A 24,679-nucleotide genomic window follows, 5' to 3' on the forward strand; every position below is an offset into this window, starting at 1 on the left:
TTTTGGATATAGTCCTCTTCCATGTAAACCACACCCATGTTCTTTTCACTGTAGTTGTTTTTCAAATATGAGGTTACATTTATACCAAGGCTGGGTTGAACCATGACCTTCCTATTTGCCTTTCTCTGGTTGGAATTGCTCAGTTGCCCCTCTCCAGTCTTTGAACCTGCAGAACAGAACTCAGGGACTGAGATTCACTGTGACCACTTAGTGGACTCATCTATTGGGGTCTTGTCTGAGGAAGAGGCTGGATATCCTCCCTACCTTCACCCCACTTCTCTGTGGCATCATCAAAATAAGATAACCCTTCATTGAGGAAGGATGTCCAGATCCTTTGTAAATTATCAAATATCGGTTGGTCATATTTTGACCATCTTTGATCATACTATAAAGATCCAATTTTATGAAGCATAGTCTTTCTCTTGGAAACTATTGTTCATTTTTTCTCACTTTGGAATTGTACCAAGAATAAGTGAACAGGTTCTTGTTACAGAGTGGTTAAACAAAATCCTATACAAATAAATAGACTTTTCTCCTATTCTTACTTATTCTCGACTTCATCTCCTGTCCTGGCAGATAAAACTTGCTTCAATTTCTTTTCCTCTGTTTCTCTTCATGTCCCCAGTGACCCCCCCCTCACCTAGTTGACTAGATTTTTCATGGTTATACTCTTGAGTGGCCCTTCATCTGGAGTCTTGGCTGACCCTGTGAGTCACTTTGATCAATAGGATAAGGACAGTTTGATGATGTTTCTTGGAAACCCTAAGCACATATCACTTAAAAACTGACTACTTTGAGTTCATAATTTGGGTGAACCCTGTTAGGCTAATCTTACTTACTCTATAGAGTATTATGGAATATCTTTGCACACACATTTCATGTGCTTACACAGGCATACAATTCTACACATGAAATTCATAGATCAAAGGGCAAGTCCATCTTTTCCAAATTATCTTTCAAAAAGCTTTTCATTAAATTACATTTTCTCCAGGAATATGCTACATGGCCTTTCTTCCTTCCTTCCTCCCTCCCTCCCTCCCTTTCTTTCCTTTCTTTCTTTCTTTCTTTTCTTTCTTTCTTCCTTTCCTCCCTCCCTCCCTCCCTCCCTCCCTTCCTCCCTCCCTTCCTCCCTCCCTCCCTTCCTCCCTCCCTCCCTTTCTTTCTTTCTTTCTTTCTTTCTTTCTTTCTTTCTTTCTTTCTTTCTGTCTTTCTTTCTTTCTTTCTTTCTTTCTTTCTTTCTGTCTTTCTGTCTGTCTTTCTGTCTGTCTTTCTGTCTTTCCTCCCTCCCTCTCTCCCTTCCTCCCTCCCTCCCTCCCTCCCTTCCTTCCTTCCTTCCTTCCTTCCTTCCTTCCTTCCTTCCTTCCTTCCTTCCTTCCTTCCTTTCTTCTTTCCTTCCCTACCTCCCAACTCTCCCTCCCTTCTTTCCTTCCTTCCTTCCATTTTTCTTTCTGCTGGTACTGAGTCTTGAATTTAAGCTCTTTTGCTTATATTTTCTTTTTTGCTTGTGTTTGTACTTTTTGCTCAAGGCTGATATTCTACTCCTGAAACCACAGCTCCACTTCTTGCTTTTGTCTGGTTAATTGGAGACAAGAGTCTCTCAGATTTGTCTGTCTGAGCTGGCTTTGAATGGTGATCCTTGGAGCTCCACTTCCTTAGTAGCCAGGCTTACAGGCATGAGCCACTAGGGCCCTGCCATTCCCCTTTTTCTCATCAAATTTAGCAATTTTGCTGGATTGGAAAAAGGTAGCATTAACCAAGATGCATTGAACTTTTATACTGACATGTTGAATGGAAACTTCTTTGTACAATTAAAGCTAATAAAACATGGAAGAGAATATGTAAATAAAAATTGCATCTCTTTCAGTGCTAATTGCTCTGATCACAGATCTATTTTAGCATATTGCCTTTATTCTTCTGTGAATTTTCTATTTATAGTCTCTCTCTCTCCCTCCCCCCCTTTCTCTTTCTCTCTCTCTGTGAATATGCACTGGTCCTGGGGCTTAAATTCAGGGCCTGGATGTACTCTGATGAGTTTTTTGCTTGGGGCTAGCATTTTCCCACTTGAGTCACAGCTCCACTTCCAGCCTTATTGCTTGCTAATTGGAGATAAGAGTCTCAAGGTTGGGTGCTGGTGGCTTGTGTCTGTAATTCTCAAGAAGCTGAGATCTGATGATCACAGTTCAAAGTCAGCCCAGGCTTCCTGCCCCTGAGACTCTAATCTCCAGTTAAACCACCAGAAAACCAGAAGTGGCACTGGGACTCAAAATGGTACAGCACTAGCTTTGAGTGAACAAAAGCTCAGAGGAATAGCACCTAGGCACCAAGTTGAAGCCCCAGGACCAACAACAACAACAAAGAGTCTCATGGACTTTCTTGCCCAAGCTGGCTATGACTAATAATCCTCAGCTCTTAGCCTTCTTAATAGCTAGGATTACAGGTATGAGCCACTGGCACCCAGCTCTATTTATACTCTTTGACTAATGTTTTCATACTGAGTTGTTGGATTAACATAATGACTCAAAAATTATTTGAGTACCCTAGATATTAATTTTGATTATCAATTATATTGTACTTTCTCAGTCTTTTACTTGACTTTTGCTTGACTTTTCAGGATAATACACACACACACACACATATACATGTATATATATGTGTGTTTTTTCTACAGAAGTTAGTGATTTTCATGAGTTCATTTATGGACTTTGAGTTTTGGGTCTTGTAATACAAATATTATTTATAACAGTATTGTAATGATCTCAAAATTGTGTTTTCTTAACCCCTTTGGGCTTTAATTCTCTTGTGTATGGTAGGCATGTTGAAAAGTAAGCACAATTCCTAAACTATTGGGTAGAAAGCCCAATCCTTACAGCACCATACATATAGCCTTGTGCTGAGCTGTCTCTAGATGCTCTTTTTCTAATGGATTCCTAATCACATCATCACATTTATTTTCCAGCTCATCTTTTCTTCAGTAATTCTGCTAATGTGTGCTATTCTTTGGAACCTTATTCTAATTTCTTATATGATATGATGATTCCCAGGTTACTATCAAACAAATTTTTATCCATTCCTTTTCATTTTAAAGTTTGTGCTTTTAAGGATCTTCTTTTATTAACTTATTAGCTCCAGGGAAGAAGTCTCATGGGGACTTTAATTGTCATCAAAGTAAAAGTGTAGTATTAATTTGGGAGATGAGGAATTGGCATGTGTTTATATGAGATCCTGGTGTATTTTCTCGTATGTATGCAGATGCTACAGTTTGGATAGGGTTTGAGTATTCTTCTCAAACAGTTGTGCTGGAAATTTCATGCCAGGTACGACTGCTGAGGTAGTGGGATCTTTAGAAGTAAGTCCTAGTGAGAGGAATTAAATCATTGGTACACCAACTCAATATGGATCAGTGCTAATCTTGTAGAACAGTTTAGTTCTTAAGAGTGAGCTGTTGGACCCTAGACATTAACATACAGAGGCTAAAGGAGGCTATGCATAGGAGTGGTAGACAAAGCCTCAATAGCTCTGTGCATATGATCATATAAAATAATATTCTATGAGATGAGCTCCAGGAAAAGAAAACAAGAGCCATTTTTAAAGTGCCATTGTTGCTGTTTTTGTTCTCTTTTCCTTTTGTCTTGTTTGTTAGTTTGTTTGTATTGGGAAAGTCAGGGAGGGCATATAAAAGGTGAAACAAGGATGAGTAAATACAACAATGATACTCACTAGACACTATGTGGAAAATGAACTGGGTATCTTGTGGGTGGGGACAGGAAGGAAAGACTGGGAGAGAGTGATGGAAGGGGAGACATGGTTTAAAAAGGATTGTACTCATTACTTATTACCTGACTCATGTAACTGTAAACCCTCTGTATATCAACTCTACATTAACAATAAAAAAATCAATAAGTAAAAGAGTGAGCTGTTAAAAAGCAAGGGCTACCTATGGCTTATCCCTTTCTGAATACAGCTGCTCTCCCTTCCTGCTCTCTCCCAGGCTGTGACCCTGGTGAGGTCTTTTTTTTTTTTAATATTTTATTTTATTTTATTTGAGAACATACTGTACAGAGGGGTTACAATTACATGGGCAGGATAATGCATGCATTTCTTACCAAGCATTGCAGCCTCCTCCTTTGTTTACCCTTCACCTCCCTTCCCAGCCTCCCCCCTCCCCCCCACACAATCATACCCCCCTCCCCCCCCCACACCGACATTGTAAAGCCGGTTTTGACATGACATTTTGTACTTCTCATTGTTGCAACAGGTCCACCTGAATCCTTAAACTACTTGTTTGTCCCCATCTCCTCCACATGTTATACTGACATCAAATATAGTGAAAGCGGGGGTTACACTGTGGGGGAGGGACATACAAAGCAACAAAGAAATAATCTTATAAATGCGTTAGAAACACATGCATGAAAGAAACAAAAACATTAAAATACATATTTAAGGGTTCGTTTTCCTAACATCACATTATCTGACCTTTTCCGCTTGACTCATACCTATACTAGATATTGCAAATAAGGGAAACCATGGGACCTATGCTTCTTTGGGCCTGGCTTACTTCATTTAATATAATTTTTTCCAAGCCTTTCCATTTCCTAACAAATGGGGAAATGTCATTCTTTCTGATGGAGGCATAGAATTCCATTGTGTATATATACCACATTTTCTTGATCCATTCGTCTACTGATGGGCATCTGGGTTGGTTCCATATCTTAGCTATGGTAAATAATGCTGCAATAAACATAGTTGTGCTGGTAGCTTTAGTGTGGTCTTTATTGTAACCATTAGGGTAAATGCCCAAAAGTGGGATTGCTGGGTCATAGGGGAGTTCTATGTGAAGTCTTTTGAGGAACCTCCATACTGCTTTCCAAAGTGGTTGAACAAGTTTACATTCCCACCAACAATGAAGTAAGGTTCCTTTCTGTCCACATCCCCTCCAGCATCTGTTGTTGTTAGAGGTCTTGATTTTTGCTGTTCTAACTGGAGTGAGGTGATATCTCAATGTTGTTTTGATTTGCATTTCTTTTATGGCTAGGGATGTTGAACATTTCTTCATGTGTCTATTGGCCATCCTTCTTTCTTCTTCAGAGAAGCTTCTCTTTAAGTCTTTCGCCCATTTATTTATTGGGCAGTTGTTTCTTTGAGGATTTGTTGTTGGGCGGTTTAATTTTTTGAGTTCCAAGTATATTTTAGATATGAGACCCTTGTCCGTTGTATGGCTAGTAAAGATCTTCTCCCAATCGGTGGGCTTTCTATTGATCTTGCTAGCTATGTCATTTGCCCTGCAGAAGCTCTGCAACCTTATGCAATCCCATTTGTCCAACCTTTCTTTGATTTGTTGTGTTTCCGGGTCTCTATTCAGAAAATTTCGGCCTGAGCCAAGGAGACCTAGGGTTTCTCCTATTCCATCCTGTAATGTTTTCAGAGTGTCTGCTTTGAGTTCAAGGTCTTTAGGACCAATGGAATAGAATTGAAAACCCAGAAATGAACCTACAGACCTATAGCCATCTAATCTTCGATAAGGGAGCTAAAACAATAGAATGGAAGAAAGACAGCCTCTTCAGTAAATGGTGCTGGCAAAATTGGTTAACTACATGTAGAAAACTAAAGCTAAATCCTTATATATCACCCTGCACCAGAATCAACTCCAAATGGATCAAAGACCTTGAACTCAAACCTGGTGAGGTCGGTTCCTCTAACCAATAGAATTGTGGGAAAAAGAAAACAACAACAACAACAACACCCCCAACATCTTGTCATTTATGTATTATCTAGTAACAGGTAATGTTTTAGAAATATAAAATGGGCTATACAGCAGGTTTTCTTTTAGTCATCTTTGCTTAAGATTTTCTTAAAATTTATCTTACATATTTAATTAGTTTATCATTGAATCTATCTATTATCTCTTATTTTCTACATATTCATTTATTTGCTTATTTTGTGCCAATACTAGATCTTGAACTCAAGGCCTCATGCTCTTACTTGTCTTACTTGTAGAGCTGGGACTCCACAACTTAAGCCATATCTTCAATCTGACAGTTAATTGGAGATAAGAGTCTCAAGTGGTTTTCTGCATGTGCTGGCTTTAAACTGTGATCTTCCAGTCTCAGCCTCCTGAATAATTAGGATTACGGGTGTGAACAACTGGTACCCAGCTTTTAAATTTACTTATTTATAGATATTGGCAATGACATATTTTCCTCAGTATATTCTTGTTTTCTTTTGGTAGCATTTTCTTGATACAAAATATATTTTATCTTGTTAACACTTTGTCACTTTATTTAACACATATACCTTTTATTTATTTGCTAATGATTCATTCATTTATTTTGTGCCAGTACTAGGGCTTGAGCTGAGGGCTCAGGCATAGTCCCTGAATTTTTTTGTGCTCAAGGCTAGTGCTATAACACATGAGCCACAGCTCTACTTCCATCTAAAAAGCCAGTGGTTAACTGGGGATCAGAGTCACATAGACTTTCCTGCCTGAGCTGGCTTTGAACTGTGATCCTTAGATCTCAGCTTTCTGAGTAGCTAGGATAATAAGCATGACATAGTACACTGAAAACATATCTTTTTAATTGGTGTAAAAGACTTTGGCCTTTATCTAGCAGGACTGATCCATTCATAATTATTGTGATTACTGAGTTTGAATCTATTACTTACCTTTATATTTCCTTTGCCTTTCATTTGTACATTTTCTATTTTCATTCTTTATTTTTACTGATGAGGCTAATTTTGTTTCTTCCATGTTGCTATGTTCATAGTTTGGAATTAATCATCCTGTCTTTATTTTTATAGTTGATAATTCTCTCTCTCTCTCTCTCTCTCTCTCTCTCTCTCTCTCTCTCTCTCTCTCTCTCTCTCTCTCTCTCACACACACACACACACACACACATCCTATAACTAGTCAGATCTAGACTTATCTCCATAAGGCACAGTGATCCTTTGTACACTTTCTTTCTACCCATGCTGACATCTCCTGAGATTTCAGTTCTTCACCATGGTTAGAAACACATATTTAAAGCTATGAATAACTATCCAGGCATACAATGTACCTGTAAGTCTTGTTGATTTTTTTCTCATCATTTTTGTAGCCCACATCCTCCTCTTTGTTGTATTCAGGATGTTTCTGGGTTATTTCTTTCAGAGAGTGTCTGTGGGTGGTTAACTCTCCAAATCCTGCTTTTTCCTCCCACTTGAATGCTAGTTTGGGTGGAAATAAGATTCCTACCTCAATCTTCAGATTTTTTTCTTTTTCTTTTTTTCATTTAATTATTTTACTGCTAATTCCATAAAGATAAGAAATGCCAAGATAGTACAGTCTGGAGAAATGGTTGAAATGATTGAACACTCTTGAAATTTTACAAGTTTCATCTCTATGGTCCATGACTTCCTAAAAGTGATGTCTGAAAGCCCTGTGGGGTTCCTCCCCCAGATCCAGTATAATTATTTCTTATAAAACAGTCTAGGGAAAAAAATAGTTAGGAAGCAATGCATATTTTGACATTTAAGTCAGACAGAGTCATGGGCAGTCTGTCATCTGAACAGGAACTTCTGTCGGGGTAGATAAGTGCTGAATGACAGAACAGACGAGGGCAGCAATAAAGTATCCAAAGGTTCCACTCTTAGAATGAAAACAAAAGGGTGTCAACGCAGGTTTAATGGGCTCTAGGGAAAAGAGCAGCAGTGCTCGGCTTTCAGGTTAACGGCCTCAATCTCTCTGTACAAACTTCAACCAAGCCCAAGGCCCATTGATTGTGCCCTTCAATTGGAGGGTCCATCTTCCACCTTCCCCCACGAGACTGGAGGACTTTAGCTGCCTGATGGTGAGACACTGGGCTGTTCTTTGGTAATGCTTGGCGCAGCCGCGGCAGCCTGCGATGGGGTAAGCTGCATGGCAGCGGCCATGAGGCAGTGGTTGGCATGGATCAGCTTCCTGGCACGGCTGTGCAGACAGGCCTCCTGAGCTAGGCACACAGGGCTGCAGCCCGGCCATCCGATGGCAGACCAACAGGAAGTCTCAGGCGTTTCTCAGTGGCTGTTGCTGCCGCTCCATCTAGCCAAGGACGCCCTCCTGTATTTGCCCTCCTGTATCTGGCATGCGTAAAGGTTTGAATGTGAATCGTCCTCCGCAGGATTCTGTGTTGGGGCCTTGGCCTCTAGCTGGTGGGTGCTACTTGGGGAGGAAGGTCATTGGGGGACACGCCTTGGAAGGGCCTATGATCCTAATCCCTCCTTACGCTGCTTCCTGTCCACCATGAAATGAGCAGGACTGAACCTTCAGAACCAATGGGCTAAACGAAATCTTGTCTCCTTTGCATTGTTGCTATCAGGCATGTGGCTACATACAATGATGCACAAATCACAGCAAACTTTAATGTTACACTTAAGTTTTATTTTCCTGTAACTAATGTGCCTTTTTCCTCCCCTTGCTTGTGTAATGTAATGCTTTTTTATTTTATTTTATTTTTTTAGCCAGTATTGGGGTTTGAAATCAGAGCTTTGTACTCTCATTTGGCTTTTTCCCTCAAGGCTTAGTTGTTTGACCCCTTGAGCCATACCTCCACTTCCAGCTTTTTTTTTCCCTACCTGATTACTTGGAGATAAGAGTCTCATAGACTTTTCTGCTTAGACTAACTTCGGGAACCATGATCCTTAGATCTCAGCCTCTTGAGTAGTTAGGATTGCAAGCATGGGCCACTTACACTCAGCCTTGTAATATTAAACAAAAAAAAAAAAAAAACCAGATCAGTGGGAACTAAATTACTGTTAGATGAAAGCAAGTTTTGTTGTGCTATTGTAACTAGGTAACACTGAGGCAGAGGAATGTATTTTGAAAGTTTTTACTATAGCATTGATAAATGTTTGCGGCCATAGATATGTTTAATCTGGTTAAACACTACAATGTATGATACATTCGAATGTTGTATGATTTTGCATTGGCATGTGCAACTTTTATGTTTTTATGTGCCCATTAAGAAATAAAATAGTGGGGCTGGGAAAGTAGCTCAGTGGTAGAGCGCTTGCCTTGCACACATGAGGCCCTGGGTTCCATTCCTCAGCACCACATAAGCAGAAAAAGCTGGAAGTGGCGCTATGGCTCAAGTGGTAGAGTGCTAGCCTTGAGCTGAAGAGCTGAGGGACAGTGCCCAGGCCCTGAGTTCAGGTCCCATGACCAGAAAAAAAAAAAAAGAAAGAAAAGATATAAAAATAGTACATTTTATTGTTTAGGGAAATAGTAAATTTTTATTTTCTTGTGTGAGCAGTGGACTGCTTTGATGTTGGTGGTGCTATTCATGCCCTCTGGAAATGTGATACTGATGGTAATAGTGTAACTCTGATAAGTTAGACCTGGTATATACCTAATGTGACTGGGCTAGGGTTGTTGCTATTTACATAATTCTGTGACTATAGAGGTGGTGACCACATAACATTACAGTGCACATGGTGGAGGTCATATGAATCTAGAATACCTGATTTGATTTTAACCCATGACACAAGAGCAGGAAAAAAAATCTCCAGAAAGTATGATGTTGATCGCAGCCATATGCACATCACTCTGAAATGTCAGCTTTATTCCCTCAGCCCCACTACATTTCATGTTGTAATCATATATATGCATTGGTGTTACTGTTTCAATGTGGTTTGACTGTGTCTCCTAAGGTTCATACAGTGATTGATCCCCATGTAGCAGGTAGTAGGACCTTTCAGAGATGGGGTTCTGTGTGAAGAGGTCATAGGACATTAAGGCTGACCATCTTTTGCAAAACGGTTGCTACAAAAGAACAAAACTGACTGCTCCACCATCTCTAGTTTCCTGTCTCACTTCCCAATCTCTCCCTCATGGTTCCCAAAGGGATGCCATCTCCTATATGTTGACCCAGCCAAGGGGCCTCACCAGAAGCTGAATGGATTGGGTCACTTGGTCTTATAGTTTCAGCCTAAAATAATGTGAACTAGTCTGTTAGATTATGGTATGAAGTCTGTTAGATCTCTCTCTCTCTCTTTCCCTCTCTCTCTCCCTCTCTCTGACTGTCTCTGTCTCTCTCTTTCTCTCTCTCTCTTCCAACTTGTGTCTGTTTCTGTCTCTTCCATGTTAGTAATGGGACTTGAACTCAGAACCTAGGAGCTGTCCCTTAGCGTATTCACTCAAGTTTGACGCTCTACCACTTGAGCTACAGCTCCACTCCTGGATTTTTTTTGTTGGTTAATTGGAGATAAGACTTTCCTGCCTGGTGTGGTTTTGAACTGTGGTCCTCAGACCTCAGCCTCTTAGATTATAGGCATGAGCCAGCAGCACCCTGGCTTAGACTTTTCTTTAAAAACATAGTCGGTGTGAATTGAACCCCCTTTGTACTACTTAAAAATTAACCCAGTCTTGGTTATTTTGATAAAGCAATATAAAATGGACTAAACCAGCTAGCTGGTGGGTGGAATTCACATAAATCTGTCATGGTGGTGGCACAACTCTGTAATAATGGCTGTGGAATTCAGATAATATTGAGGTGGTTACTTACATAAATAACATCACTATGTCAGAGGTACATACAATGGTGTGATTGTGGCGTTCGCATAATATCGTGTGGATGGGTCTAGTACAAACAGAACTCTGTCCTGGTGTTTGTGGTGGCTGCATAGCTGATAGTGTTGACAGCATTTACATCAGTTCTGTGATAGCTGGGTTTGGTGGTACATACTTGTGATACCAGCACTTGGGAGATGGACGCAGAAGGATTGTGAGCTCAAGGCTAATCTGGTAAGACCCTATCTCAAAAAAAGAAAAACAAGAAACACTTCCCTGTCTACCCTACACCCCACCACAACAAAACAGGTACTCTGTGACATTGGTGAAGGAGTTCACAGTGTTGCTGTGGGGGTAGGAGTGTACAAATAACTTAATGATACTTTTCAAGGCATTCTATCACGTTAAGGTGGTGGCGTTCATATCTCTGCTGGCTGTTGTATCCATGCACACTGTGATGGTGGTGATGTCTGTGATCCCATGATTCTACAGTAGCAATGGGGAAGCTTTTATTTGTCATGGGCCATTTGAATATGTATAACATTTTTCCCAGGGCTATACAGAATTATAAACTTTAAGATTATTCTGCTATTTCTGGTTATACATTTAATCACCTCCCCCTAATGTGATAGCTGGACCTTGTTTCTCTTTGATGAGGCATGTGATGTTAGCTGGTATTTGGAAAGTTGATGTTTCTACTTGCAACTGCTTTTTCGGGTTTGTATTAGTCAGTATGAGGATGGTTGATTCTTTGTAATGATGTTTTGAACAGACTGCTCATAGCAGCAAGTTGGCGTGAACACAGATGCATATTTCAATACACATCTCCTCAAAGTGAGAAATGCATTGCTGCATAGGTAATAGTCATAGAACTAAGCAGTGGGACCTAGTGGGGACCTAGCTTTCAGTTCCTCATCACTTTGCAGATGAATGGTTTCATATGGTAGGTGATCAGGCCCATCAGCTTGTTCCACATGGAGTGGTGTAACAAAGATATTCGATTCCATTCATTTGCTTTTCATGTCCTTGAATCTTTCATTATATACTTTAGTTAGTTTCTCACACTCACCAAAATATTCAAATCTTGTTGGAGGCTTGTGTCCTTCTAAGGTGGGAAAACATACTGGTGTTATTCAAGTAGCATAGCTTCAGATTGATAGCAGAGAGCTGAGAAGTTAATCAGGGGATTGAAGTTTGACATTCAGTATTGAGAGAAACTTGGTAATGTCCACCATGAATGTTAAGCCACATAGCCACTTGCTATTATTGTGTTCCCTGACAGGTTTCCTTTATTTCCTTGACTGCTTGACTTCATCCTACAGTTCATAAAACCTCATGAACACGTTCTCATAACTCAGCCACTGCACTTCATAGTGATAAGATCATAATCCTCAGAGTCAAGATTTTTCAGTAATTCCTTAAGGTGGCAGTTTTGCTTTTGACAAAAGGTGTGCATGACATTGCTGTTGACATCACATGGTTGAGCCACAGAGACTTTCTTGGTGTGTGATGCAAGGGTATGATTCAGTTCTTTCTTGACAAATGCAGTAACCCTTTGTGCTTCCCAGTCATGGTGGAAGCTCCATCTATACTAAGGCCATGTAAGTTTTCAAAGGTTAACCCACATTATTTTCATTGATAAAATAAGGCTTTGTCTCTTGTAGTGCCATGCATGGCTTTCAGTGACAGCAATTCATCTCATGTGGCCACATCTGCAGTGATCCAAGGAACAAGAACAGTCAGTTGAGAAATATTTGTTATGTCTATTGACTCATCTCAAGCCAGAGAAAAAGTTGGAAATCTTCTGCAGAATCCTAAAACATTTTCTCAATATCTTGTGCTAAGTCAGTAATTCAATCTGAGACTGTTCTCCAAGGCAAACTAACACTCCGAGACAGTTTTACATTGGTGCTAACAACTCCATAGCACCCCTCATGTACTCTTTCACAAACTCTCACTCAGCATAAGGCCCAGCTTCCTGTGATTAGCTTGCTTCCAATACCTTTATCTGAATAACATTGTGTCTGTCATACTGCGGCCTAGTGAAAGCGCTTTTGGTTCTAAACTTTGCCGTAAATCATTGATTTTTATCCAGATGCATTTCTTCTCCCCATTCATTGAGTGTAGTATCATTTGAGCGGTAATGATTTGAGATTATCTTTTTTATTCATGATTGCTAATGCATCACTGTGAAGTAGGAACCGTTTGTCGATTGTTTTGATCGGTTGTGGGGCTTGAACTCAAGGCCTGGGTGCTGTCCCTGAGCTCTGGAACTCAAGGCTAGCGCTCTATTATGTTGAGCCATCGCGCCACTTCTGGTTTTCTGGTGATTAATTGGAGATTAAGTGTCTCAGGGACTTTCCTGCCTAGGCTCAGATCTCAGTTCCTGAGTAGCTAGGATTACAGGCGTGAGTCACTGCTGCCTAGCTACAGTTTGCCTTTTTAACAACAAAAACAGAATCTTTACTCCATTTTTCTTGTCTATACTCTGCATCAACTTTTCTGTGTGTGTGTTGTGTGTGTGTGTTGTGTGTGTTGTGTGTGTGTGTGTGTGTGCATGCACACGCACACTGTTACTGAGGTTTGAACACTGGCCTTACTCTCCCATGAGATTTCCCACTCATGATTGTTACTCTACCGGGTGAACCACACCAGCTTTTTTTTCTGGTTAACTGGAGATAAAAGTCTGATTTTTCTTCATAGGCTGACTTTGAAACTTGATTCTCAGATCTCAAGGCTCCTGAGTAGCAAGGATTACAAGTGTGAGCCACCAGCACATGGCTTCAGCTTTTCTTCCTAGATGTGATTTGTAGGATGTTATGCCACTTTAATTTCAATAACAGTCTGGTATGAATTTTACCAGGGATGTGATTATTTTGCTTGGATTGCTGTTCTAACCCTGCATCTTGGATTTGGAGCACATCCAATGTTTTTATCATCAACTTTTGAGGTCTTTTCTGTGTACCGTGTTTTCCCTAACCTTCACTAACTCTCTTTTTAAAAAAAATTAAATTTAAAAATTTTATTTATTTATTGTAAAAGTGATGAACAAAAGGATTACAGAGTAAGGTTTAAGAGTAAGCTAATAAGTATATATATATATGACTCTTTTATGAAGATTGTTGATGATGGACATGTGCATAAAGGTTGGATGGAGCTATCATCTGTGACTACAGAGAAGTCTATGACACTGTTGTCAATCATCAGCATTCATGAGGAATCATCTATCACATCTCCTCTCATCAGTGGACCACTGGAATTTTGCCAGTGTGTTAACACTTTCACAATATGTACACTGCCCTCTGAGTCATTGCAATATTGTTAGATGGCCCCAGGCAGCCAATGAGAAGAATACATTGCTGTATATGTCCTGTCTATCCAATAATGGATGTACCTTGCTTGTCCCTCAGATTTTACATTAACATTTGCTATGAGCAAAATAACACCTAGATTAATTGAATTTTGAGTCCTGCCTGTGATTTCCTTTGCAGGGTTAGACCAAATGATTTGGGGCCTCATATAGCCCGAGGGCTGGATATTCTCCAGCCTTGTTCTACAAGGTGGGTGATGGCAGTGTTCACTGAACCCCATGACCATTGTCATCTTCTGTCACATTTGTGTGGTCCAGATGTCGCTGTGTAACACTGTGGTGTCAGTCACTACATGATATGGTGACATGATGATTATGCAATTTTCCACTGCGGTGGTGAATTTCATGGATTTCTGTAGCTATGGATATGTGCGACTTTGCTACACTGTGGTTGGTGGTGTTCATTTGACTCTAATGGTGATTTGCTGGTGTCAGTGACATTGATTGTGAACTCTCATCCCAGTGACATTGTGGGCTCTACATGTTTCTGTGGCATTTGTGGTAGTGTTCACATAACTTTGCGGCTTTGAGCATATCTGCCACATCGTTACTCTTGATGGTGCTGATGTTCTTTTAGCCTACAATGTTTACGTAAATCAATGACACTCTTAGTGCTGTTCACACACATCACTGTATCACTATTAGTGGTACTTACATTACTTAGTGACCTTATTCATGCATGTATCTCTGAGACAGTGTTGGTGGTATATGATAACTCTGTAACTATGGGTACATGACTATAACTCTTCCAAGAACTGAATTCTCCATGGCACTGACCAAGTACCATGAGAGTGACAGAGGTGACACTTAAATAGCTACATGAATTCCCATGACGCAAAACATTGGTGGAGGTGAACTCAGATATTCTGTGAAATTCATCATGGTGTGCCTATCACTCTGCTATGTTTTTAATGTATTGGTGTAATTGTGGAGCATTTGTGGTGCTAGTCATCTTGTGATGGTGGTGATGGTCTTATTCATGGGACTCTCTACCTTGGCCATGACATTTTTGTGACTCTGTGACAATAGTGGCATTAGCAGTGATATATCATTGCAAGGTAGTAGCAGCTGCGGTGAACTGTGCCATTAGTCAGAACATTTCCATTACTCAGCTACCTTGGTCATTGTGGTATTTTTCAAAGCTCTGAACAGGAGTGGTAGCAATATTTTAATAATGCCATGTTTCTGGTTATGATACTAACATATGTTTCAGTGTTGCTGGGGGTAGGATTTGAATAATTGTATGGGATTTATACTCTCTTATGCCACAGTAGATATGCTATTCAAACAGCTCTATGATGGTATCTGTAGATATAGTTAGGTGACTGTAATGATATTGTATATAGTGATCTTGGAACTTCAAAGTTGGGTGTGGCCATCATATTTAATCACCTTACTCCTAAATGTGATGGCTGGATCTGGGAGACAAAGGTTATCACATGACCCCATCATGGATTGGTGAGCTCCACACAACTTCATAATACAGGTGGTAGTTGTCTTAAAACCTTCACTGGTAACTAGGGTTTTCATAAACAGTTCAGAAGGTATAAATTGTTGGGCAGTCACAAAACTCTGAAACAGTGGTGGGAACTGTATTCACATAATTCTGCAATGTTATAACAGTTATGCTCTTATCATTCTTAAACTTTTGGTCATGGAATTCACATAACGATGCATCCGTGGTGTGGGAGGATGTTCATATAACTCTGTGATATGGGTCATGGTTTTCGTATAACATGGTAATGGTAGATGTGCTATTTATATTAATTTGGGATTTGGGTTGCCTTTTTCATGGAAATACATAGCCATGGTGAGGAAAGTATTTTACAACTGTGCAACAGTGGTGATGGTAACGATATAATTCTACACTGGTGTTTATCATTTCCATGTAACGAATTACATTGTCATGATATTTACACAATGGTGGTGGTGGTGACCATATAACTCCACCATATTATTTCTTGTGGTTTTCTTCAGTGTGGGTCATTTGATGTATCTGCTGGTCATATTTCCAGACTCAGGATATCAGTGTGCCTGGCATTCACACAACTTTGTGGTGGGCTGTGACATTCATGTAACTGTGACATTGGCCATGAAGTTGACATACCTCTGCAAAGAGGGTATTTGCATATAACCCTGTGGCTTGATAGTGATGATTGTCGCATACCTCTGGGACACTGGTCCTGTTATTTCATAAAAACAGCAATGGTGTCAGTTGTCATAGTCACACGATTTCTGTGTTATGGTAGTCTCCCTCATAAATCTCGGTGGCGGGGCTGGGAAGGTGGCTCAGTGGTAGAACACTTGCCTTGCATGCATGAGGCCCTGGGTTTGATTCTCAGCACCACATAAGAAAAAAGCCAGAAGTGGCGCTGTGGCTCAAGTGGTAGAGCGCTAGCCTTGAACTGAAGAGCTGAGGGACAGTGCCCAGGCCCAGAGTTCAGGCCCCACGACTGGACCCCCCCCCCCAAAAAAAAATCTCGGTGGCTTCCACATGACTGGGTTGGTGATAGAGATAATAAAATAGCTGGAATATTAATGGGGAGGAAGAGCCCCAGGCATGGCTGTAGAGCCACTCAAGGATGCCAAATGTTCCTTAAAGTTACATAACGAGATGACAAGGCCAGGCTCACATTTAGGTCTTATGAATAATTCAAATGCAGTCTTTTCTGTCCCACACCAAGAGGTTTGTTTGTTAAATCTAGGCATTTGTGTCAAACATCTGTATCTTTAAACTCTCAAAAACTAAGATAGTAAATGTTGTATTTAGTTCTTCATCATAACTTAGTTATGTGCACATAGCTTTATGTTTTTCATGTATGAATTTAGCTATACATTGAGATGTATAAATTTGAACTTCAGAAAATATATGGCAAATAATGTATAAGAAGGCTTTCTGGTAAGCTAAAGTAGATTTTTCATAGTTTCACAATGTATTTGTTAGATAGTAAAGTTTAATATTAAAGAAAGCATGAGTCATTCTGTATTTTCATTCTGCTTTTAAATTTCTTTTTCAGTACCAGTCCTGGGACTTGAATTCAGGGCCTGGGTGCTGTCCCTGAGCTCTTTTGCTTATGGCTAGCACTCTATCATTTGAACCACAGCCCCACCTCCAGTTTTTTGATGGTTAACTAGAGATAAGATTCAAGGACTTTCTTGTCCCGGTTGGCCTCAAACCAAAATCCTTAGACCTCAGCCTCCTGAGTAGTTAGGACTACAGGTGTAAGCCACTGGTCTTGGGCCTTCTTTATACATCTTTAGAAGAGACATGAACTAAAATTATGATGTTGAGATCTGGGTGGTAATTTTATGTTAAATGTGTTGAAATAGCATTTGGTTAAACATTTACAATTTCTGTTATTTGTGATGTATAAGTTGCTCCTCAATAAAGTGTTCATCAAAGTAAAATACTAGTAGGCTTTAGAAAATTCAAGCGAAACCATGTGTGTTAGCACATGATTGTAATCCCAACACTTGGGCGGCTAAGGCAAGAAAGACTATGAATTTAAGGTGAGCCTGAAGCTATATAGTGATACCTTGTTTCAAAAAAAAAAAAAAACAAATGTAGTGACAATTTAAGAACTCTAAATATTCTCTTATAGATATGAACAAACCTTACCATGGAACTTAGACTTAAAATTTGATTTAAGAAATGCACGTTAAGCAAATCTGGGTGGCTCATGCCTATAATCTTAGCTACTCAGAATGTTGAGATCTAAGGATCCCAATTCAAAGCCAACTGAGGCAGGGAAGTCCCTGTGACTCTACTCTCCAACTTACCAACAAAGAGCTGGAAGTAGAGGTATGGCTTAAGTGGTAGAGCAAGTGGTAGCTTTGAGCAAAAACAAAACAAAAACAAACAAACAAACCAGAACAACAACAAGAAAATGCTCAGGGAGGGCTGGGAATGTGGCTTAGTAGAAGAGTGCTTGACTAGAATCCATGAAGCCTTGGGTTTGATTCCTAAGTACCAAATAAACAGAAAGAGCTGGAAGTGGCACTGTGGTTCAAGTAGTAGAGTGCTAGCCTTTAACAAAAGAAGCTTAAGGACAGTGCTGAAGCCCTGAGTTCAAGCCCCAGGGCTGGCAAAAATAAATTAAATTAAGAATGCTCAGGGACAGTGCTAGGCCCTGAGTTTAAGCCCCAGGATCAGCACAAAAATAAATAAAAAAGAAAGAAATGTACATTAAGCTGGGTGCTAGTAGATCATACTTGTATTCCCAGTATTTAGGAGACTGAGGTCTGGGCATCTTGGTTCAAAGCCAGCCTTAGTAGGAAAGTCTGTGAGACTCTTATCTCCAATTAATCACTAAAAAGCTGGAGGTTGAAGTGTGGCTCAAGTTGTACAGCACCAGGCTTGAGAAAAAAAAGCTATGAGACAGCACCCAGGCCCTAATTTCAAGCCCTAGCCCTGGCCAAAAAGAAAAGAAAAGAAAAGAAAAGAGTCCATTGCTTCCAAAAATGCCCTTGTAATTAAGAATGTTTTTCTCATTTCAGTTCCCTGGGTTCATGATTTTCATTTCTTCCCCTTGCAGTACTTGGGGTGCATTGAAGTTCTGCGCTCAATGAGGTCTCTTGACTTCAGTACAAGAACACAAATTACCAGGTAAGCCTTCATAAAAATGGACTTCTATGATTTTGCCTCAGAAAAGAACGATCTCAGAGTTTTTCAATCTAGCAATTGAGACTGGTGGTGAGTCAGGACTTGCAGTGTCTTAACAGGTTCGTGTGCTAGTTCATCTTTGTGATACATGACATCTAGTTCACCTTTGTGAACATGACAAGATCGCCACGTAGGAAACAACCCTTCCACTGTAATTTGTTTAATTAACTCATAGAAGTATGGAACAACCTCAATGTTTATGTCCGTTGTTTACATAGGGAACTCTAATATGAGATTGACATTCTAAAATGTACTGCACCGTGTTCTTCTTAAAAAGGAATCTCAAGATGTCGAGAGAATTCTCAATGGTAAGCCTCAAGAATGAACTGCGTACAGTTGAAAGTGGAAATATTCATTGAAGTAGATAATTTAGGAAAACATGCCAATTATTTGTTAATGATTTTGAACAGTTTATACATACTCTTCAGTAATAACTGGATTGTAAACTTCTCAAAGGTCAGCATATAAGCATTGTTTGTAGTAGAGTTTATTCATAGACTAGTAAAGTTCAGGCAATTAGAAAAAAGATACCAGTTTCTATCACTTTCTAGAGAATGAGGACAGAATCTGTGAAATAGATGTTTTTCTGTGGCCAAGAAGTTTCGTCTGCTTTGGTCAGAAAATGCCTCATGTACACCTTATTCAAATCACTGTATTGCATATCTTTGAGTTAGAAAGCAATTATTGGGCTCAGGATGTAGCTCAGTGGTAGAGCAATTTCCCAGAAAGTAATTATATGTTGTAATTATCTTCTAAGCAATGTGCTAAGTACCATAATAATACCTCTTTTCTCCTCACTGGAGAAGGTCATGGTTAAGAGTTGATTTTTCTCTTTTCAAAAAGCAATTCATGACATGTGGTTAAGAACATTCTAACACTATTGGTCTACACTTGTAAGAAGTCCATCTCCTCAAAGTTGTAGAAAATGGTTTGTGAAACTTTCAATGGCAAAAGAATGGTCTTTTGAAATGAGAGCAATGAGAAGCAAAGCTGGAATGTTTCTTTGGTTAAGCATTTATTCATGGTACTTGTGAATAGGGCACATGGGTGCAATGAAGTGGCCAATGCTTCATGTGTACATGGATGTGTGTGCAATGCATGCATTAATCATATTCTCCTATGTGGTAGTGTTTTAGTCGATTTTAACTGAATTCCTTTGCATATCCCAGAACTTCTGTGGTGATTTCATGTCACTTAAAATCTGATATAGTTATTGGTCTCTGCTGCTAGCTATGCACCTGTGTCCTCTCAGGCAAGCTGTGCTGTCTGCTAAGCTCAGCTTCCCAGTGTTGAGGAGAAAGATCCACATGCAAAGGACTGAGGTGCACTTAAGGGACATAGACTAAGTGTTGTTTTTATCATGTAGTGGTGGGTGGGAAAGAGGCGAACAAGTGAATAACTCTTGTATTCCTTTCTTGGAGATCTCTGAACTATAACTTAGCTGGACAAAAGCAATAATAACATTGTAGAAGAAAACAGGTGAGACAGACATTGGTGGATTTGGATGTTGGATGTCTCAGTCCAGCATCATTTCATTAGATTTGTGAGAAAGTGAAGCAGTATATGATCGGGCACGTGGAGTATGCCTCACAGACTTAGAAAACTTGGTTTTGAATTCAAATGACACCAGAATTGCCTTGGGTTTCATTAGACTCTCTCTGTGTGTGTATGTGTGTGTGTGCACGTGCGCGCATACATGTGTGCACACACATGTGCTCACTCGTGCACACATGTCCACACATCTGCATGCATAGGCTGTTACTAGAGCTTGAACTCAAGGCTTAGATGCTGTCCCTTTGCTTGTTCACTCAAGACTGGAATTCTACCATTTGAGCCACACCTCCATGTCTGGTTTTCTGGTCATTAGAAATAAGAATCTCATGGACTTTCCTGCTTAGGCTGGCTTTGAAGCACAATCCTTAGATTTCAGCTAAGATGACAGGTTCCAGCCACTAATGCCTGAATTTTCAGTAGACATTTGGAAGGTATGTTTGCTTGTCTTCATGATACTTTTTGTCTCTTGGTTCATCTTTACTGTGTGGAATATTTCTTAGTGTAGTTAATTATTCCAGAACATTCAAAGAAAACATTTTGACAAATTAGCCTCTAAAGGAAGTCCTCTGCAGTTACAAGAGTAACCTGGCCCATGCTATAGAAAACAAAGCTGGCTTTTGCTCACAGCCTTCCTTAGATCTGAAAAGGAATCTTACCTGTAGATCTGATCTTTACAAGTAGAGCAGTTGCCTATGTAATTCCAGATGTCATACTACAAAATAAACAGCTCTCACGTGGATTTCCTGACATAGATATGTCAGGAAAGGGAAGGGATTGATTTTTATAGCTTCTTTGAGGAAGGAGAGCACCAGTGTGAATTGCATCTCTTTGCCTTCATGCATTTGGGTAGCTCAAAATGGCTGGCTTTGGGTTTGAGCTTTAAGGGCTCAGTTTGAATATGCTCATTTGCAAGATACTTTGAGCCCAAGCTTTGCTTTTTTTGATTGTTAATTGGAAATAAGAGTGTCACAGCATTTCCTAACTAGGCTGGCTTTGAACCATGATCCTCAGATCTTAGTCTCCTGAGTAACTAGGATGACAATTGTGAGCCACCCAGCTCCTAGCTTCTGAGCCCAAGCTTCTTATAGCTGTTCAAAGCAGTAAGGCATGGAGGCTAGGGAGCCATTGTATTTTCACAGATTTGTCTTCTTATGGGGAAAAAATTCACTTGTAAGAGCCTGGTGGTAGTGGCTTACAGCTGTAATCCTAGCTACTCAGAGGCTGCGATCTGATGATGGTGGTTTGAAGCCAGTCCAGGCAGGAAAGTCTGTGAGACATCTCCAATAAACTACTCAGAAAAATCCAGAAGTGGAGCTGTGGCTCAAGTGGTAGAGTGCTAGCCTTGCACACAAAGAGGCTCAGGGACAGTGCCCAGGCCCTGAGTTCAAGCCCTAGCATCTGGGGGAAAAATAAAGTTTTTTAAATCACTGTACATGCATCTGGCTTTGGAATCATACTCACTTCTACGTTCTTACTCCAATCTTAACCTCTGCTAGAGAACTTTTGTAGTCTCATGCCTTCTTCATAGGTATTTACATGTAAGATTATGCCAAGCACAGGGATACCTGACATAGGTATCTAGGAAACCAGGAACAGGGCTCATAGCAGAAAGGCAATAGAGCATACCATCATGGCAGCCATGAGAAAAGTATTTTGGAAACCTGGAAGAAGGTCCTTATGGGCCAGGGTGAATCTCTGAAAATTTCTCAGAGGAGGGAGTATCTAAGTTTAAAAATTCTCTCCCAAGGGGGCATAAAACAGAGACAATGGACTGGGCTTTCCTGTCAGGCACAGGATATCTGGAATGTGAGCAGACCACTTCTAGAAAGTCTTCTGTAGTCTCACAGGGCCCTAATAGTTCTTTTCTTTTCTTTTTTTTTGTCAGTCGTGGGGCTTGAACTCTGGGCCTGGGTGCTGTCCCTGAGCTCTTCTCCTCAAGGCTAGTGCTCTACCATTTGAACCACAGCACCACTTTCAGTATTTTGGTGGTTGATTGGAAATAAGATTCCCACAGACTTTCCTGCCTGGGCTGGCTTTGAACTGTGATCCTCAAATCTCACTCATTTGAGTAGCTAGAATTACAGGCGTAAGCTACCACCGCCTGGAAAATCCATTTTGGGGGGAAGGGGGGTTGGATTTACTCTTCAAAGTCCCACAGGGCCAGTCTGAACCCATGGAAAATCAACCTGAACCTCACTGATATTAGGAAATAAGGAAAGCCCTGGGGCAAAAGATCATGGGCTCTGTCCTGCCCAGGGACACTCTATTCTATGTGTTCAGTCCTTCAGCTGTACTGAGGAGTGTTAGTAGTTTTATTTATATTTACCCCAAGTGCAATTTTAATATAATTTTATTGTTATTATTAAGATATTGTACACAGGGGTTAGTGTTTCATAAGTTGGGTAATGAGTACATTTCTTTTTGGACAATGTCACCTCTTTCTTCACTTTCCCCCACTTTTCCTTCTTATTCTTGTCCACAAGTTGCACACAGTTCAATTTCCACATAGTACATATAATTTTTTGTACGCTAGTACTGAAACTTGAACTCAGGGCCTGGATGCTGTTTCTAAGCTTTTTTTTTTTCTCAAGGTAGCTCTCTACCACTTGAACCAGCTTTTTGATGGTTAAATGGAGAGAAGAAAAATCTCAGACTTTTCTTCCTGGCTGGCTTTGAACCACAATCCTCAACTCTAAGCTTCGGAGTATCTAAGATTGCTTATGTGACTCATCACTGCCCAGCTCTAGATTTATTTCTATTTGTGAGGATAAGCAAGATATCACTATAGAAACATATGTCCAGCTGTGGGCAGCGGCTAGGAATCCAGAAGGCATTTCCTTAGTCAGACGTGTAGGTACATGGGACTTAATCTGCATCTCTCCCTTTCTTCCTCCAGTAGTCTGAGAGGAGATGGGAAGAGGTTGTGAGGGAGGTTATCTAGAGAGCCACAGTGAGAAGGACACACAAAGCAGGAAAGAAGAACAGTCACCCCAGCCTTTGAGCAGGATCCCCTGTGGGCTCAATCCTGGGGGCCCTCTGAAGGAATGAGTAAGAGACTAGAAGCTGGGGCATCTTCCTACTGATTGCCTCCTCTCAATGGTGAAGAACAATTCTGGCAGTTCAGTGCTACCCTGAGCTGACTGAGAAAGCAAGAGAAGCCACCACCAGAGGATGGTGGCCAGCAGGGACTTGAAGGAGTAGGGCCTTATTGAAGGGACTGTCCAGATTTCTCACAATGGCCAGGGCTGCCAGAGGACAGCACTGGCTGAAAACATGAAGCACCAGGTCTTTGCTTCCCACGTCTGGGACTTTGAATTGAGTTTTTTCGGTGGAGACCCTTCTGCCCACTGTCTGGGTCCGGTGTCTGGAGAATAAGCTTCTTCCTTCTCTGAGGAAAGCCTAGCAACATGGGCTCTTCAGCTTCCTTATCTGATGGAGGAGGTAATGGATTCAGGGTACCATCTCAGATCTAACCCATAGAAATCCAAGTGCTTCACCAACGTGATCCATTCCTATATGGTGGATCCCTGTCCAGAGAACAGCGATGTAACTTCTATGCTATTGAGAAATTTAGAACTAAGACCTGTCAAGGGCTGGAGCTCTACCTGGCACATCATAGGTGCTCAACAAAGCAGATAGGCTCATGATCATAAACTTTGGTTTGCTTGTCTCTTTATAGATGTCTACATTTGATACTATCAAATACTAATTAATGAAATTATTACTTATTCATATCAACCCGATTAATCCAGGACCTTTCTATCCTAATTGGATGAAAGATGAGTTTGATTACAGGTAGCTGAAGTTATTGAAAACATCTGGGGATGGACATTCATTTTCGCCATCACAAATATTATTGAATATGTCTTTCTGTGACACTCTTGGTGCTAGTGACAAAGAGTGACGGGAGAGAGATGGGCAAGTATGAAATCACCACTGGTGTCTCAGGCACTGCACAGAGCACAGCATTCATTCATTCAACAAATACTTATGGAACACGGCTGTGGCAGTGTTTAGACTCTGTTTAGACACTGTGTAGTCACTGTTTATACCTTGAAAATGAAGTACAAGAGCTTGCCTTCAATCATGGGGAAAAGGAAAATAAACACACAATCATCTGTATAGATGACAACAAGGAGCAAAGAATGTCCATTTTTTCTCTGCCACGCAGCACCAGAAGAAAAGTCTGGAGTGCATTTTATTTAAAGAACCCTGAAACCTGCTAATACCACAGTGATGGTCTGTGCTCTATAGGATCTCTGGGGCTGGTCCCCAAACACTGAATGTTTATACATGTACCATTTTACTTTTTAGAGAAGTGGTTCTCAAAATTGTAGCCATCACAATCAACTGAGTATTTCAACTTGTTTCAATAGGAATTGCCGAGTCTCCCACCCTTACTTTTTTATTTAGAAGGTCTGAGGTAGAGCATGGGAATTTGATTTCTGAGAAATTTACTGGGAATGCTGATACTGTCCTCGTACCCCACTTTGAGGACCATTGTTCTAAAATTCTCTTTTTAACTGTGGAACCATGTGCAACTACCTTTTATGATACCACAACTTTGCAAATA

At 40.4% G+C, this 24,679-nt stretch overlaps 1 protein-coding gene and 1 pseudogene across 4 annotated transcripts in view; one reads left to right on the top strand and one right to left on the bottom strand.

Annotated features, from left to right (window-relative positions):
- Shc3 (SHC adaptor protein 3) overlaps positions 1-24,679 on the top strand; it is a 246,843-nt gene that overhangs the window by 133,040 nt on the left and 89,124 nt on the right. For all 4 annotated transcript variants that reach the window (XM_070033347.1, XM_070033346.1, XM_070033349.1 and 1 more), the window contains one exon: positions 18,425-18,495. In XM_070033347.1, the coding sequence (XP_069889448.1) occupies positions 18,425-18,495 (71 nt within the window). The remainder of the gene's footprint in view (positions 1-18,424; positions 18,496-24,679) is intronic.
- LOC138834586 (mitochondrial import inner membrane translocase subunit Tim10 B pseudogene) lies at positions 7,810-8,053 on the bottom strand (annotated as a pseudogene).

This window comes from Dipodomys merriami, unplaced genomic scaffold (assembly GCF_024711535.1).
Source record: "Dipodomys merriami isolate MVZ:Mamm:240054 unplaced genomic scaffold, mDipMer1.0.p SCAF_22, whole genome shotgun sequence".
Taxonomy (NCBI): domain Eukaryota; kingdom Metazoa; phylum Chordata; class Mammalia; order Rodentia; family Heteromyidae; genus Dipodomys; species Dipodomys merriami.